We start from the raw sequence: 19077 nt of genomic DNA, 5'->3' as shown, positions 1-19077 counted from the left end.
AGTTTATTCCCAGTGTGCAGCGGGTTTGGCAACATAACATCATAGGAGTGCCTATGTATACGGTAACAAAAAAACTCAAAGCACTTAAACCGGTGTTTAGAGAGCAGAGGAGAAACAAAGGGGACTTATCACATAATGTCCAGCTGGCTAAAGGGTTTCTTGAGATGGCGCAAGTGCTTGTTAGTTCAAACAGGCGGGATGAAATATTCTTGCAGCTGGAACATTGCTGCCGGTTAATACTCGCTAAAGCAGCCAAGCTTGAACAGATTATGCTCCAACAGCGAGCTAAAATGCAGTGGATAAAGGGGGGTGACCAATGCTCCCGAGTATTCTTTCGTAAGATTGCTTAAAGGAGATCGACGAGTAGAATATTACAAATCAATGATCACCATGGAGTCACTCACACAAAACCAGAAGCAGTAGTCAATGAATTTGTCACGTACTACGAAAACCTTCTTGGTGGGTAACGAAGACGAGCTGTGATGGACCTTCGGATCCTACGACCTTGGGCTAGATATTTACTGAGTGAAGAGGACGCTTGCGCTTTACTCTTGCCATTTACACCAGCGGATGTCAAACAAGCGGTTTTTGATATTCCTGAGGATAAGACACCGGGACCGGACGGGTATTCATTAGGTTTTTTCAAAGCTGCATGGCCTATAGTGGGACAAGAGGTGTCGTCGGCAATACTGGACTTCTTTAATATGGGCAGATTTTTTAAACAGATAAATACTACACTCTTGGCGCTCATACCAAAGGTACAATCCCCTACGACTGTTGGTGATTTTCATCCTATATCTTGTTGTAATACTTTGTATAAGATTATTGCAAAGCTCCTTGTCCAACGGTTGAGTGTGATAATGGACAAAATAATTAGTTCGTGCCAAGCAGCGTTTGTGCCTGGACGAAGTATAGGAGACAATATTATGTTGGCGCAGGAACTTTTTACAGGATATAACCAGGCCCGTCTACCACCCCAGTGTGCTTTAAAAGTAGATATTCGGAAGGCATATGACACGGTAGAGTGGGATTTCGTGATTGCTGTGATGGAGTTATTTGGAATTCCCTCTAACTTCGTGAAGTGGATTGAGGCGTGTATTACAGTAAGGATTGATAATAGGAGATAAATTCATGTATGACTGCATTTGGTTCCGTAATTGTAATTCTTTGGGCATCATTAATTTGCAAGATCCGTCTAGCAGTCCTTCTTTGGGCAATTTTACAAAAGAACACTCTGGGTCACCACCCTTCATCCATTCCATCTTTGCCCTCTGCTGCAGCATGATCCTCTCCAATTCGGCCGCCTTAGCATACACAAGCCGACTGCAGTGCTCCAACAGAAGTCTGTGCGAGCTTACCAGCACTTGGGCCTGCTCCAGGAACCCCCTTGCCAACTCAACATTGTGAGAAAGATCCCCTTTATTTCTCCTCTGTTCTCGAAAAATAGGTTTGAGTGCCTTGACTTTGCGGGTGACTGAGAACATAGGCACTCCCACTATTTGTTGCTGCCATATACTCTGCAGGCTAGGAATAAAATCTGGTGAGAGAGTAAGGAAGTTGTCAAACCGGAACATACCTCCAAATCGCTGCTGATTATCCCCAATAACCACCATCGGCGAGTGATCCGATGTCCGTGGAGTGAGGCATTGGTAGAATACTGATGGAAACCGCAAAGTCCATGTATCATTGGTTAGTATACGATCAAGTCGCTTCCACAAGTTGCGAGGGCTAGCACTACGATTATGCCATGTGTACCATTCACCCTGCATCGGCAGTGGCAAAAGCGCAGTATTCTGTAGGCACGTATTAAATTCCTCCATTGCCACTCTTATATCTCCCGACATACCACAGACCTCACTGAGATCCCTGACTGCATTGAAGTCACCTCCAACCAGCCAGGGAATATTAATGCATTGGACAGCTAAGGATTCTAGAGAGGCCCATAATTCTCGCCTATCAGAGACCTCAGTAGCACCATACACAATAGTAATATCAACATACTCTTGTAATGCTCTAATAGTGACACGGCAGTGCATAAACTAGTTTCCCACCTCAATAATATCCACATCAGTGGTAAATTTTTAAGGGGAAAAAATGGACCACAAAAATTCTCTCTCTAATTTTTCACTTTCAAATGCTTCATCTTCCTCACTTCCGGCCGGCGATAGGGAGACTGCCGGCGAAGCTCCGGCGGATTGCGAAAGTGACGGAACAGTGACCGGACGGCGAAAGAAGAACAACCATGGACGAAGGGAAAACCCAGCTGTGTGTGTAGAAGACGAGAGGTCGGGACTTTCGCCGCCGGCTGAAACGGCCGTTTTTCCGTCGGCTGAGGGTAGGCTAAGTGTTCCTTTGGACTTCGACGGGCCTTCGATGGAGAAAGATGGGAGTTTGGGAGCTGAAATCGCGATTTCAAATCCGACCGTTGGAGGCGACGCGAGCTTGAAAGGCGTCCATGGCGGATCGTCGTCTTCTTCGTTCAATCTGGACGAGTTTCTGAATCTTGCCAACCGCGTCATTGACCATGGAGATGAGGCAGCCATGGCTGCTCTGAACGAGCTTAAAACCCGATGGCAAATGCATTTTGGAGACGACGCCAAGCTGCGGCAAACAACGACGGTTGAGTGCGGCCGTGTTCGACCAGCGACTGGAGGACTTTGCAAGGCTTTGCACTGCATTATCCCTCCAGATCCAGAGCAAACAACGGTCAAAAATGGTGGTAAGGCATCAGCGATGCTCCAGCTCCCCGCGATGGTGACTGTCCGTGTTCCAACGACGGCGACTGGCGGAAATGGAGATTTCTCTTGTCGTCCGGCCATTCTTGGTGGTCGGAAAGCTGTCGGGAACGAGTTTGCAGCTGCTAGAGCCCCTAGCGCGCTTTTCCGGCGGTTTGGTGAGTGGAGGGAGCCTTCGCCGGCGACCGGTGACGTGTGCCGGATAGCGGACGTGGACGCCAATGTGGAAACGACTTCAGCTGATGTGGCGGCCGACGGAAGGACTGAGTACTGTGGCTAGCGGTGTAGGTAAGCCTCTACACCCTGATGCGATAACGAGGACATGCACGAGACTAGACTTCGCTCGTGTATGCGTGATGATTGATGTTACTCAGAAATTGGAAAAACATATTATCATAATGACGCCAGATGAAGATGGCGGGGAAACCCCATGCAAGGTTGATATCGAGTATGAATGGCTTCCCCTTTAATGCAAAGGATGCATGACATTGGGTCACTCGGAGAAGGAGTGTTCGTTGATCAAACCTCAGAAACAGACAAAGCCCCCGATGAAAGTGTATGTACCAAAAGCAAATGTCCCCCCTCCACCAGCTCCCGAGGAGAGAGAAAAGAAACATAAGACCGTGGTTGAGGTGGAGGATAAAGCAAGAAGAGATGAAGGTACAAAACAGAATAAACGTTGCACCTCATCGTAGAAGGAGAAGAGTAAGGAAGTAGTTACTTATAATTCATTTGATGCTTTGAATTCACTGGACGACGCAGAAGGGAATACTAGGGGTCCTAACACATGCAGCCCCTCTAGTAGTGATCCATGTTGAACCTCGCGGTGTGGAATGTCCGGGGGCTTAATAAGAGAGACCATCAGCTCGCAGTAAAGGACCTTATCTCGGAATACAGGTTAGATTTTATGGGCATCTTAGAAACTCGTGTTTGTATTAACAATGTCATGCATATTCAGTCATCTTTGCTTCCTCATTGGAAATGGTTTGTTGAGTATGCAACTGTGGGTAACCGTATTTGGGTAGCGTGGGATGAGAATGTGGTGGATGTTCATATTCTTGATTTGGGAAATCAATTTATGCACTGTCGTGTCACTAATAGGGCAAATAGTGAATCCCTCATAATCACTATTATTTATGGTGCCTCTGAGATGACTGATCGTAGAAGTTTATGGAATAACTTGGAAACATTAGCTCGAGAGCACCCAGATGAGCCCTGGCTAGTGGGGGGGGGGGATTTCAACGCGGTCTGAGAAATGAATGAGGTGTGTGGAGCTTCTGGTGATATTAGGATGGCCATGGAAGAATTCAATGCTGGTATCCAGGAGGCCGGGTTAATACCATTGCCTATGCAGGGGGAATGGTATACTTGGCATAACTGCAGCACAAACTCGCGGAGTCTATGGAAGAGATTGGATCGAATTCTCATTAATGATAGATGGCTTGCGAGGTTCCCATCCTCATGTTATCATAGCCTTTTACCACGGACTTCTGACCACTCGCCGCTTATACTGCATGGGGACAGGCAAAGTCAAACTAGAGGTATGTTTCAATTTGACAACTACCTAACACACTCACCTGAATTTATCCCCAGTGTGCAGAATATCTGGCAGAATACAATCATTGGGATTCCTATGTTTGCGGTAACACGTAAACTTAAAGCATTGAAGCCGGTCTGCAGGGAACAAAGGAGGAAGAAGGGGTATTTGACTCTAAACGTTCGATAGCTAAAGGCTTTTTTAATTTTTTGGGTAAATTTAATTTTCATTAAGATAAAAAAAAAATACAGTACAACAAACTGGCAATCAGTTGGTTTCTCCCTCGACAGGCCAAGGGATACGCTAAAGTCTATACAAAGCTCGTGTACTGACGGAGATAGCTAATGTGATACTAAGAATCCGTTGCCTGACGTCATCAACTATCAATTTAGCCATGATGTTTGGTGTCCTTTCAACGTGCTCGAATCATCTCAAGTTCCTTTCTCTCCAAATGTGGTAAACACGTGATGCTAGTAGTGCTCGATAAGCAATGTTAATGATGTGCTTTCCCCTTCATCTCCGAGAAGCCCACTCAATATCTCTTGTCCAGTCTGTATTGGGCCAATGGAATCGTAACACCCTCTGGATTGTTGTGAGACACTGTCGACTAAATTTGCACTGGAAGAATAAGTGGGCGTGCGTTTCTATTGCCCCCTCATTACACAAAATGCATCTGCCAAGATGAGATAGCCATGGTTTGTCTTGCCATGGTTTGTCTGTCGTGGGTAGCATGCAAAGGATGGCAAGCCATAAGATGAATAAGTGACGAGGAATCTTAAGAGAGTCCGAAAGTAGTGAAGACCAGCCTACCTTCGGCCTAGGGGGATCGAACAACCTGTAAAGAGAGCCTGAGTTGTGGGTTGTCCCTGATCAAATCTCCATACTACCTGGTCATCTCCTCCGCGGATTGCCGGTAGTGTGTGTGTGATCTCCAAGCACTTGAAATCTGTGATCATCGGCCACTGCCATTCTCCTCCACTAATCACCGTGCTGAGTTTTGATTATTTGTCAAGTCCGAGTAGCCTCGGCCCCTGTGGAAATGTCTCTACAAGAGGACCAAGAGCTAAAGGCTTTCTAGATGAGGCACAACAGCTGGTGAGCTCAGATAGACAGAATGAGGCCTTTCTACAATTAGAACACTGTTGCCGCCTAGTATATGCAAAAGCGGCAAAACTGGAACAAATCATGCTGCAACAGCGAGCCAAGATGCAGCGGATGAAAGGGGGTGACCAATGCTCCCGAATTTTCTTTCGTAAAATTGACCAGAGAAGGGTGGCAAGGAGGATACTGCAGATAAATGATGATAACGGGACCATCCACACTGAACCAGAAGAGATTATCAATGAATTTGTCTGCTACTATCAAAATCTCTTGGGCGGTAAATAACGATGGATATTGGTTTTCTCAAACTGTGGGCAAGACATATTCTTTCTAATGAGGAGGCTGGCCATCTTATATCGGCGTTTACACCGGATGATGTGAAGCAAGCAGTATTTGACATTGCAGAGGACAAGGCCCCGGGACCTGATGGATATTCATCAGGATTCTTTAAAGCAGCCTGGCCAGTAGTGGGACAGGAAGTTACTAAGGCGGTATGGAATTCTTTAGTACCGGTAAACTACTCAAACAAGTCAACTCCACACTGTACTACTATTTCATTTTACTTGATGATACTTACATTTACCAAAAAAAAAAAAAAAAGTCAACTCCACACTTTTGGCACTAATCCCAAAGGTACACACTCCTATGACTGTTGGTGATTTTAGGCCAATTTCATGTTGTAGTGTGTTATACAAAATTATTGCGAAATTACTTGTCCAACGGTTGAGTGTAGTTCTGGACAAGATAATTAGTCCCTGTCAGGGAGCGTGTATTCCAGGGCGTAGCATTGGGGACAATATTTTGTTGGCACAGGAACTGCTCACAGGATATAACCAAGTGAGACTCCCACCTCGTTTTTTTTTGGGTAAATGTAAATTTCATTAATAAAGAGTAATGGTACAGTACAACATGGGATTATCAACTGGTTTCTCCCTCTACCCAAGGGATACGCCATAATCTATACAATACTCGTGTACTGACTGACGATTGTAAATCAACGCTAAGAATCCTCTGTCTGACGTCATTGTTGATTAGGATGCTCAATGTGGCCGGTGTCCGCTCAGTATGATCAAATCTCCTCAAGTTCCTCTCCTTCCATATGAGACTCCCACCTCGTTGTACCCTGAAAGTCGATATTAGGAAGGCATATGATACTGTAGAGTGTGACTTCCTACTTGCGGTCTTGCAATTATTTGGATTCCCCCAAACGTTCACCAAGTGGATTGAGGAGTGTGTAACGACGGCGGCATTCTCGATTGGTTTTAATGGAAACCCTCACGGTTTCTTTGCAGGAGCTCGTGGATTAAGACAGGGAGACCCTCTATCTCCCTATCTTTTTGTTCTCGTTATGGAAGTCTTGCATTTGGGATTATTGCAACTTATTGAGCAGGATTTGCAATTCTCTTATCACTGGAAATGTGAGCCGGTGAAAGTCTTCCAGTTGGGATTCGCAGACGATCTCCTGCTTTTCTGTAGAGCTGACTTGGATTCACTCAGAATCCTTAAGAGGAGGTTGGACCGATTTGCAGAATGGTCGGGACTTCGACTGAATGTACAAAAAAGCCATGTCATTATCTCTCGATCAGCTCAAGGCTGGAAGGATCAGATTTTAACATTTATGGGCTTCCAGGAGGGCCAATTACCAATGAGGTACTTGGGCCTCCCTCTGCAGTCTTCTAGATTGTCTATATCCGACTGTCAGCCACTTTTGTTGAAAATTGATGCTCGCATTAATGGCTGGGAAGGAATTTCATTATCGTATGCTGGACGTATACAAATCATTAAATCTGTACTATCAGCAATGAGCATTTACTGGGCGTCTGCATTCATCTTATCGAAGGCTATTATTAAACAAATTGAGAAACGCATCAGAACTTTTCTCTGGAAAGGAACTTCGACATCGGGATACGCCAAGGTAGCGTGGAAGGATGTGTGTAAACCAATTAAAGAAGGAGGCCAAGGAATTAAGGATATCGGTATACTTAACCGTTCCTTAATAGCAAAGAAGTTATGTGACGTTATCAGATGTGACCGAACATCAATGTGGGTTGAGTGGTTGAAGCAGGGACGATTGCACAACACTTCAATTTGGATAGTTAATGAGAAGGGAGGATCATGGGGATGGCGAAAAATGCTCCGCCTTCGCAGCTCTGTCCTACCTATGACGGAGTTTCTTATTGGAGAGGGGAGGTCATTCTACTTGTGGAAGGACCCGTGGCATCACTTGGGCCTACTTATTGCTAGATTCCCACGAGGACCGAGCCTCTTAGGACTAGATGAATCCGCGAAACTACAAGTAGTCATTGATGAGGGGCAATGGCAGTGGCCTTTCATTACTGATTTGGAATGTATGGAGATCATTTACACGTTACCTCAGATTCATGGAGGGGATGACAGGATCAACTGGCGGTTTTTAGAGGGACGACCCACTAATCTCTATAGAGACTTTTCTGTCCACCTGGACCGAAAGTAGGATGGTATTCACTACTTTCGGGTTCTCTGAATATTCCCCGACATAACTTCATTCTTTAGTTAGCAATTCAGGAGAAGCTACCGACAACCGATAAATCATGGATGAGTCATCTAGGGGATGTGTTCTCTGTGACGAGGGTACAACGGAGACACACACTCACATGTTCTTCCGATGTCGATTTAGCAGAGGATGCCTTGCAGCTATACAACATATTCGATTTGTTTGGCCCAATCGTGAGTGGACAAGAGACATGGAATGGGCATCGAGGAAATGGAGGGGGAAGCATATTGTTAATGTTGCTTATCGAGCATTACTTGGTGCATACATATACCATATATGGCGAGAGAGGAATTTGAGACAATTTGAGCACACCCATCGGCCGAAAACTGTATTAGCTACTTGCATCATAGAAGACGTTAGACAGAGGATTATTAGTATTAATCTTTCCAATTCTATTAGTACATGTGCACTCTATAGACTTTGGCGTATCCCTTGGTCTGTTGGGGGAGCCACCATTTGATTGTTGTACTTTATACCTCTTTTTTTAATGAAACTTATATTTACCCAAAAAAAATAATATCCACGTCAGTATAATTATAATCCCAAGCAATCCATATCCGATTTTCAATATTGTCATAATCCTTAAACCATTTCCAATGAGGTATAAAAAATGATTGGATACTAGCATAGTTATTAATGCGAACACGTGTTTCTAGGAGACCAATAAAGTGTAACCTGAACTCAGCAATGATATCCTTGACCGCTAGCTGATAATCCCTCTTGTTCAAGCCACGTATGTTCCATATGGCAAGGTTTAACATGGGTCCCCGGGTACGGGGTTGCTTCGCTTAGGACCCCTTGATGAACCTTCTACACTATCAAGTAATTGTAGCGCATCGAAAGAGTTATACGTAACAATCTCTTTACCTCTCTCTTCCCGACTGGGTCCCGCTGCAGTTGGACGGGTACCACGGTCTTCTGTCTGCTTCGCCACAGTGTGAGGTGTTGGGTGGTCTCTTGTTCTTTCAGTCACCATTGGGCCTCGCAGTGCTCCCACTTTGGGTTTGTTGACAATGCACTCCTTGGCTGAGTGTCCCAATGTCATACAACTGGTGCATCTCGGGGGTAGCCATTCATACTGCACATCAACTTTGCACGGTAATTCTCCTCCTTCCTCATCAGGTGTCATAATAATAGTGTGCTTTGCATTTTCGAATTCACATCCAGCATAACGCATACACGAGCGAAATCCAGTCTCGTGCATGCTCTCGTGGTCGCATCCGGGTATAAAGGTTTACCCACTCCACTAGCCACTATGCTCAGTCCCTCCTCCGTCCACAACTCCACCAGAAGGTGGCGCAATTTGACCCAGACAGGAACCTGTGTATGTTTAAGTTTCCTCAGAACCATTCCCGGCTCCCATTTTTGAAGAACAATAGGCTGCCCCTGAAACAGCCACGGCCCTCCTTTTTATAATATCTTCTATATCTACAACTGACTTAAACTGGAAGAAAAAGAAACCGTTAGAGTACCAGTTACCTCTCTTAACCCTGGCCAAACTGATAACGCATATTCCTTCAAATGGTGAAAGTATGGGCGTTTTCCCAAAAAGTATCCGACCGCGGTAGTTTTCCAGCCCTTAGACCCATTTCTAATAGTGTCTAACGTCGGTCTCACAATCACCTCTCCATTTTGTAGTGTTGGAGCAATGAACTTGAGGGTCTTTCGCGATGAGTGGTTAAATGCATGCGCAATTTTATCGTCAATAATTGGTTCGGGAAATGCATTCAACGGAATATTACCCACGTACGATCCCGTTTGTACTGGAGCAACAAATGATATTTCCTTCGCCATGTTACACTCCACGTTCTCTGCCATTGTGTTGTCAAGAAGCTGATTTTTTCCTACATCCTTGATGACATCAGCAGCAGCATCACTGATGACATCAGCAGCAGCATCACTGCTGACATAAGCCCTACTGTCATCACTGTCATTGTTGACATCAGCCCTAGCGATGCTGATGTCAGCAGAATTTTCATCCAACCTTTGCGCCAAGTCAGTCGCTGAGTTGGGCTCCACGTCATCGTCCACCATCCCCAGATCCGAGCGCCACCTCACTGTCCACGTCTCTCGCCGGCAGTACCGTCGGAAAACACGTTTGCACCGTCTCAGATCGCTGGAGGAGGTTTCCAGCAACTATCTTCGCTGGCTGCGAAGTTTCCGCCATCGTCAGTCCATCGGACCCATCGTTTTCCGTCTCTCCATCGTGCTCACCGGTAGAAGACTCCGGTAGGCCTAGCGCCTCGCACGAGCAGGTGGGAAATCTGTTGTCCTTGGCATCATCTTCGCCGGCGGAAAACAACGCAGCATCGCAACCTTGCCAAATCGCAATTCCCATTTTAATCGAAGTTTCTCAAGGGCTGTCGTTGATTCATGGTCGGTTTTATCAATTAACTTATGTGCAAGACGAAGAAATTCAGCCATATTGAAAGAAGATTTCAGTCGTTCTCCATGGTTTTCGTTCAGATTTGCGCCGTCAAACCCTAGATTAGGGTGTCGCACTAGGTCTTCGTCTTCCACGTCCAAGATTGGATCTTTTTCGATGGGTATTACTCCTTCACCCTCGCCATTCGTTCGGCTGTCGTCTGCCACAGTCACAACCTCCATAACAGTAGTCGTCGCTTCGTCTTCCTCAGCCAACTTTTCGGCTTCCACGGGCGTCGTTTCATCTTCGTGGGCGGCGCAAAACCTTAATTCTGAAAGTGACGAACTAGGGCCTAAATCAACTGCTTTTCCATCGAAAATGATTCCCTTGCCATCCTTATCACCATGCCAGCATAGGAGAGTATCAGAATCGCCGTTAATCTCCTCGATCCGAACCTCCATCAATGGCGGATTTGCGGTTTTATCACGTATTTGGCCGGAAACTTGCCCACGCCGGACTGTCTCTTGCCGGAAACCATCATCGTCAACCCCCTCGTCGTCGGCCGCCTCATCGCCGCCGTTCCCATGGCTGCCGGCCGGAATATTTTGGGCTTGGGGTTTTTTTTTGGGTAAAGATAAGTTTCATTAAGTAAAAACAGTAGTACAGTACAACAATGTGATCATTTGTTGGTTTCTCCCTCGACAGGCCAAGGGATACACCATAATCTATATAGAGCTCGTGTACTGACTGATATAGATAGAGTAATGCTAAGGTCCGCTGTCTAATATCCTCAACTATCAATAAAGCCATGGTGTGCTCTCGGTGTGCTCGAATCTTCTCAAGTTCCTCTCCCTCCAAATGTGGTAAACACATGCTGCTAGTAGTGCTCGATAAGACATGTTGACAATATGCTTACCCCTCCATCTCTGGGAAGCCCAGTCAACATCTGTTTGCCAGTTTCTATTGGGCCAAGTAAATCGTACCACTCTCCGTATTGCTGCAAGACACTATCGACTAAATCTGTATTGAAAGAATAAGTGTCCATGTGTCTCCATTGCTCCCTCGTTACATAGGACACAAGGGCCAAGATGGGCTAACCATGATTTATCCGTCGTGGCCAACTTGCCAAGGATAGCAAGCCATAGGATGAATAAATGGCGAGGAATCTTTAATGATCCCGAAAGTAGTGAATACCAGCCTACTTTCGGTCCTATGGGGTCAAATAATCTATAAAGAGCCTGAGCTGTGGGGTGCCCCTGCTCAAATCTCCAAATAATCCCGTCTTCCCCTCCGTGGATCATGGGTAATACATGTGTGATCTCCAAACGCTCAAAATCTGTGATAAGAGGCCACTCCCACTCTCCTCCACTAATCACCGTACTGAGTCTTGCTGATTCTTCTATTCCGAGTAACCTCGGTCCCCGTGGAAATGTGTCTCTAAGAGGTCCAAGGTAATGCCATGGGTCCTGCCAAAGGTAGAATCTCCTCCTGTCTCTGATCTGATAGTTGACCATAGAGCGGAGGAAAACTCGTAGGCGTAGAATTTTCCTCCAACCCCATGAGTCTCCATGCTCCCGAATTGACCAAATGGAGGTGTCTCGTAACCGACCATGGTAAAGCCATTCAACCCATATTGAGGTTCTATCGCACCTGATGATATCGCATAGTTTCTTTAACATTAATGCCTGATTCAAGATTGAAATATCCTTGAATCATTTATAATACTTTTGACGCCTTACAGATGCTTGAAGATGCAGATGACGCTAATAGGGGTCCTAAGGCAAGCAGCCCCAAGTATGGTGATCTATGTTGAATACGGCAATTTGGAATGTGCGTGGCCTGAACAAGAGGGACCATCAGCTTGCAGTAAAGGATCTTGTGGCTGAGTTCAGGTTAAATTTCATTGGTCTCCTTGAAGCTCGAGTACGAGTTAATAATGCTTCTCATATTCAGTCTTTTTTTATTACCTCATTGGAAATGGTTTATGAATTATGCGTTGACAGGTAATTGTATCTGGATTGGCTGGGATGACAATTTTCTTGATGTTACTGTGGTTGAGTTGAGTATACAATTTTTACACAGTCATGTCACTATCCGAGCTCTTCAGGAATCAGTTGATATTACTGTCATTTATGGGGCTACAGAGCTAGCGGACAGACGCTCACTTTGGGATTCACTTAGTACAATTGCCATCCAGTGCGTGGATACTCCGTGGCTAGTCAGAGGTGATTTTAATGCAGTACGTGATCTCAGTGAAGTCTGTGGAGCTTCTGGTGACATACGGCCTGCAATGGAGGAATTCAATTATTGTATCCAGAATGCCGGATTGTTACCTCTAACCATGCAAGGAGAATGGTACACGTGGCACAATTTTTTTGGGTAAATGTAATTTGCATTATGAAAATAAAGGTACACTACAACAGTCAATTGGTTTGTCCCTCGACAGGCCAAGGGATAAGCCACAGTCTATAAAGAGCAATTGTACTAATGGAATTAGACATATTAATACTCAAGATCCTCTGTCTAATATCATTTACAATGAAGGAAGCCAAAACGTTTGCCGGATGCTCAATTTGCTGGAATCGTCTCAAGTTTCTTTCTCGCCATATATGGTAGACGAGTGATCCAAGTAGTGCTCGATAGGCTGTATTAATAATATGCTTCCCTCTCCATTTTAGTGTTGCCCATTCGACGTCCCTTCCCCATTCCCAGTTGGGCCAAGGGACTCGAATAATCCGTCGAACAGCTGCAAGGCATAATCTACTGAAACGGCATCGGAAGAAAAGGTGGCTATGTGTCTCCAATGCCTCCTCGTTACAAAGAATACACCCACCAAGATGTGTGAGCCATGGTCTGTCGGTTGTCGGTAACTTTTCCTGAATAGCCATCCATAAGATAAATGAATGGCGTGGAATCTTCAAAGATCCCGAAAGTAGTGAAGTCCAGCCCACTTTCGGTTCAGGTGGGCAAAAAAGTCGGTAAAGTGCTTGGGTAGTGGGTTGCCCCTCAGGAAATCGCCAAATGATCATATCATCGCCTCCATGAATCTGGGGTAGTGTATATGTGATTTGGAGGCATTCCAGATCCGTGATGAGGAGCCAGTGCCATTGGCCCCCGTCAATGATTGAAGAAAGCTTAGTCGAGTCTTCAAGTCCAAGTAAGATCGGTCCGCGTGGAAATCTAGGAAGCAGGGGTCCAAATTGATGCCATGGATCCTTCCAAAGATAGAAGCTTCTCCCATCTCCAATGTGAAGCTCCACCATTGGTTGGATAGAACTGCGCAGACGAAGCATTTTTCTCCAACCCCACGATCCTCCCTGTTTGCCAACTGTCCATATGGAGTTATTCCGTAATCATCCGTGCTGCAACCACTCAACCCAGATAGATGTTCGGTCACATCTAATGACATCGCACAATTTTTTTGTCATTAAGGCACGATTAAGAACACCAATATCTTTAATTCCTAAACCCCCTTCTTCTACCGGTTTGCAAATATCTTTCCATGCTACTTTGGCATATCCCGTCATTGAGGTTCCTTTCCATAGGAATGTTCGAAGTCGTTTCTCCACTTCCTTAATGATAGCCTTTGGTAAGATAAATGCAGATGCCCAATACAAGCTCAGTGTTGAAAGTACAGATTTGATGATCTGTACCCGCCCAGCATATGATAATGATATTCCTTCTCATCCAGTAATACGTGCATCAATTTTAGATAGAAGTGGCTGACAGTCGGAAATAGACAATCTAGATGAGAGTAGGGGGAGACCCAAGTACCTCATCGGGAGATGCCCCTCTTGAAAACCTAGCACTGCTAACATCTGTTCTCTCCTATCTTGTGCAGATCGGGATAGAATAAGGTGACTCTTTTGTATATTCAACCGGAGGCCTGACCACTCTGCATACTTGTCCAGTCCCATCTTGAACACTCTGACAGAGTCCATATCAGCTCTGCAAAAAAGTAGGAGATCATCTGCAAAACCCAATTGGAATACCCTAGCTGGCTCACACTTCCAATGGTAGGTGAATTGCATGTCCTGTTCAATAAGTTGTAAGAATTCCAAATGTAGAATTTTCATGACAAGCACAAAGAGGTAAGGAGATAAAGGGTCTCCTTGGCGTAGACCTCTCGCCCCATTAAAGAACCCGTGAGGTTTTCCATTGAGGCCAATCGAAAATGAGGCTATCGTAATGCACTCCTCAATCCATCTAATGAATGTAGTTGGAAAGTTGAAGAACTGTAAAACTGCAGCAAGGAAGTCCCACTCGACTGTGTCGTAGGCCTTTCTAATATCCACTTTAAGTGCATATCTTGGGGGAAGGCGTATCTGATTATATCCTGTGAACAGTTCCTGTGCTAACAAAATATTGTCCCCAATGCTTCTTCCCGGGATGAAGGCTGTTTGGTAGGGACTGATTAACTTGTCCAGAACCATATTCAACTGTTGGACAAGCAGTTTAGTAATGACCTTATATAAAACATTACAGCATGAGATTGGTCTAAAATCATTGACAGACATAGGAGTATGTACCTTGGGGATCAATGCCAAAAGTGTGGTGTTAACTTGTTTAAGGAGTTTCCCCATAGTAAAGAAATCCAATACCGCCCTTGTAACTTCTGTACCCACAATTGGCCAAGCTGCCTTGAAGAAGCCGGACGAGAAACCATCAGGGCCCGGAGCCTTATCCTCGGCAATGTCAAAAATGGCTAGCTTCACATCTTCCGGTGAGAAAGGTAGGATTAAGTGGCTAGCCTCCTCATTGGATAGTATATGCCTCGCCCAAGGTCTGAGGTAATTAATATCCACCAATAACCGACGTCTGTTACCTCCTAAGAGGTTCTGATAAAATGACACGAATTCTTGCATGACCTCACTCGGTTCTGTGTGAGTGGTACCATTCTCATCATTTATTTGCAAGATCCTCCTCACTGCCCGTCTCTGAGCGATCTTGCGAAAGAAGATCCGGGAGCATTGGTCCCCTCCCTTCATCCATTGCATCTTGGCTCTCTGTTGTAGCATAATTTGCTCAAGTTTGACTGCTTTAGCGTACACTAGCCGACAACAATGTTCCAGAAAAAGGAAGAGCTCATTCTGCCTGTCTGAACTCACCAAGTTTTGTGCCTCTTCAAGGAACCCCTTCGCTAATTGGACATTAAGGGTCAAGTCTCCCTTATTCCTCCTTTGCTGTCTAAAGACCGGTTTGAGAGCCTTTAGTTTACGTGACACTGCATACATGGGCACGCCAACCACCTCATGCTGCCATATATTCTGTACACTAGGGATAAAGTCAGGCGAATGGTAAGATAATTGTCAAACCGAAACATACCTCCATTTTGTTGTTGTGTATCCCCATATAAGACTGATGGTGAGTGGTCAGAAGTCCGGGGCGTAAGGCAATGATATGACGATGTAGGAAATTTTGCAAGCCACCGATCATTTATAAGAATCCGATCCAGTCGCTTCCATAAACTTCGTGTGGTCGTACTGCAGTTGTGCCATGTATACCATTCACCTTGCATAGGTAGAGGCAATAACCCGGCCTCCTGAATGCCAGCATTAAATTCTTCCATGGCCATCCTTATATCTCCCGAAATGCCACATACCTCATTAAGATCACGGACTGCGTTGAAATCCCCCCCCCCCACGAATTGTAGTGCAAATCCACGTAGTTTATGGAAGCGACTTGATAGGATGCTCATTAATGATGCAAGGATTGCCCGATTCCCCACATCCGCATATTTCAGCCTCACCCCGCGTACCTCGGATCATTCACCACTAGTGTTATGTGGGGATAGACAGCAGCAGTTGGGAGGTATGTTCCGTTTTGACAACTATCTTACCCTCTCACCAAAATTTATTCCCAGTGTGCAGAATGTTTGGAAACATGATGTAGTTGGTGTACCGATGTATGCGGTAACTCGGAAACTTAAAGTACTGAAACCAATCTTCCGGGAACAAAGGAGAAATAAGGGAGATTTATCGCACAATGTACAGTTGGGAAAGGGATTTCTTAAGGCGGCACAAAACCTAGTTAGTGCAAACAGGTAGGAGGAAGTATTCTTATTCTTGGAGCACTGTTGTTTTGGCCAAAGCAGCGAAGCTCGAACAAACCATGTTACATCAGAGAGCAAAAATGGAGTGGAGATGGTGATCAATGCTCTAGGGTGTTTTTTCGCAAGATTGCATAGAGACGGGCAACAAAGAGAATTTTGCAAATTAATGATGAGCACGGGATCTCTCACACGGAGCAGGAGGCTGTTATCAATGAATTTGTATCTTATTATCGTATCCTTTTGGGAGGACAAAGACGAAGAGACATGATTGATATTCGGTTCCTCAGACCGTGGGCTAGACATCTGGTGACTGAGGATGAAACCAATTCTCTTTTATCACCATTCACCCCCTCGGATGTCAAAGAGGCAGTGTTCGATATTGCAGAGGATAAAGCACCGGGTCCTGATGGGTACTCGTCAGGCTTCTTCAAAGCTGCCTGGCCGATTGTGGGAGGCGAGGTTACGAGGGCAGTGTTAGATTTCTTAACTACCGGGAGGCTCTTGAAACAAATCAATACCACCATATTAGCGCTTATCCCGAAGGTACATTCCCCTATGTCCGTTGGTGATTTTCGACCTATTTCTTGCTGCAATGTCCTCTACAAGATTATTGCCAAACTTATTTTCAAAAGACTGAGTGTGGTATTGGACAAAGTCATTAGCCCATGCCAAGCAGCATTCGTTCCTGGCAGAAGTATCGGAGACAATATCATGCTAGCTCAGGAACTTTTCTCGGGATACAATCAGTCACGCCTACCTCCCAGATGCGTGTTAAAAGTTGACATTAGAAAGGCTTATGACTCAGTTGAATGGGACTTCCTAGTTTCGGTTTTGGAACTTTTTGGGTTTCCACCCACATTTATCAGGTGGATTGAGGAATGTGTCACTACACCATCCTTCTCAGTAGGATTGAATGGAAAGCCACATGGATTCTTTTCGGGTGCAAGAGGACTTCGACAGGGGGATCCTCTATTGCCGTACCTTTTTGTCCTCGTCATGGAGGTATTACACTTGGGATACCTACAGATGATTGACCAGGATGGGCTCTTTTCTTTTCATTGAAAGTGTGATTCAGCTCGAATTTTTCAGCTGGGATTTGCTGATGACTTGTTGTTATTCTGTCGTGCGGATATGGACTCTATTGAGGTCCTTACGAGAGGGCTGGATCGATTTGCCGTTTGGTCGGGCCTCCGACTGAACGTACAGAAAACTCATCTTATTATTTCGCGGTCAGCACAGGGTTTACGTGAGGAGATGCTGGAAGCACTTGGATTTCAGGTGGGACTCCTTCCGCTGAGGTATTTAGGTCTACCTCTATTATCCTCCAGATTAACTATTGCTGATTGTCAACCATTATTGGTGAAAATCGATAAACGTATTACTGGTTGGGAGGGAATGACACTTTCATATGCCGGTAGGGTACAAATTATTAAATCTGTACTCATGTCGTTGAGCTTTTATTGGGCTTCAGCATTCATTTTACCAAAGAGAGTTACGAACGAAATTGAGAAGAGGCTGAGAAACTTCTTATGAAGGGCCCAACAAATAGTGGCTATGCTAAGGTAGCATGGAAAGAATTGTGTAGGCCGGTGGACGAGGGAGGTCTTGGGTTCAAGGACATTACTACCTTGAATCGAGCCTTAATGACTAAGAAACTCTATGATATCATTCAGTGTGATCGAACCTCTATTTGGGTTGAATGGCTATACCATGACCGGTTACGAGACACTTCCATATGGACAATCCGAGATCATGGAGGTTCATGGAGTTGGAGGAAACTCCTGCGTCTACGGATTTTTCTCCGTCCTATGGTGGACTACCAAATCGGAGATGGGCGGAAGTTTCACCTTTGGCAGGACCCGTGGCATTACCTCGGACCTCTTATTGAGATATTTCCACGTGGACCGAGGCTCCTTAGACTTGAGGAGTCAGCAAAACTCAGCATGGTGATTAGTGGAGGAGAATGGCAGTGGCCGCTTATCACGGATTTCGAGTGCTTGGAGATCACACATGTATTACCCACAATCTGTGGAGGAGATGATCGGATCGTATGGAGATTTGATTAGGGTCGACCCACAACACAGTCTCTCTACAGTTTATTTGATCCCCCAGGACCGAAAGTAGGTTGGGCTTCGCTACTTTTGGGCTCGCTAAAGATTCCACGTCACTTATTCATCCTATGGCTTGCTATTCTTGGCAAGCTGCCTACAACAGACAAACCATGGTTATCTCACTTTGGTGATTGCATACTTTGTAACGAGGAGGAAATACATTCACACCTTTTCTTCCAGTGCAGATTTAGCCGACAGTGTCTCACAGCAATCCGGAGAAAGGTACAATTTCATTGGCCCAATAGAGACTGGGTGAACGACATTGAGTGGGCTTCTCATAGATGGAGGGGTAAGCACATCGTTAACATAGCTTATCGAGCACTACTGGCATCTTCTGTTTACCACATTTGGAGGGAGAGAAACATAAGACGTTTTGAGCAAAGAGAGAGGACTCCAAGCACCATGGCGTTATTGATAGTTGATGATGTCAGGCAGCGAATCATTAGTATTTGATTAGCTAGTTCTGTCAGTACACGAGCTTTGTATAGACTATGGCGTATCCCTTGGCCTGTCGAGGGAGAAACCACCAGATGATCACTTTATTGTACTGTACCATTTTTTTACTTAATGAAAATCACATTTACCAAAAAAAAAAAAAAACAAGTTTGTTTCCCTTTTATACTAACTTGTAGTAATTATTACG

General features: G+C 45.2%; 1 protein-coding gene across 1 annotated transcript; it reads right to left on the bottom strand.

Annotated features, from left to right (window-relative positions):
• Positions 1-1052: 1052 nt before the first annotated feature.
• Positions 1053-2036, bottom strand: LOC148787228 (uncharacterized). Its single transcript, XM_088883542.1, has one exon. It carries the CDS (start codon positions 2034-2036, stop codon positions 1053-1055), a length of 984 nt encoding a protein of 327 aa, XP_088739668.1.
• Positions 2037-19077: the final 17041 nt, after the last annotated feature.

The sequence above is a fragment of the Sesamum indicum genome, linkage group LG8, assembly GCF_026168435.1.
Source record: "Sesamum indicum cultivar Baizhima isolate 11 linkage group LG8, ASM2616843v1, whole genome shotgun sequence".
NCBI lineage: Eukaryota > Viridiplantae > Streptophyta > Magnoliopsida > Lamiales > Pedaliaceae > Sesamum > Sesamum indicum.
Note: the sequence above shows the minus strand (reverse complement) of the source record. Positions and strands in the feature narration are given on the sequence as shown.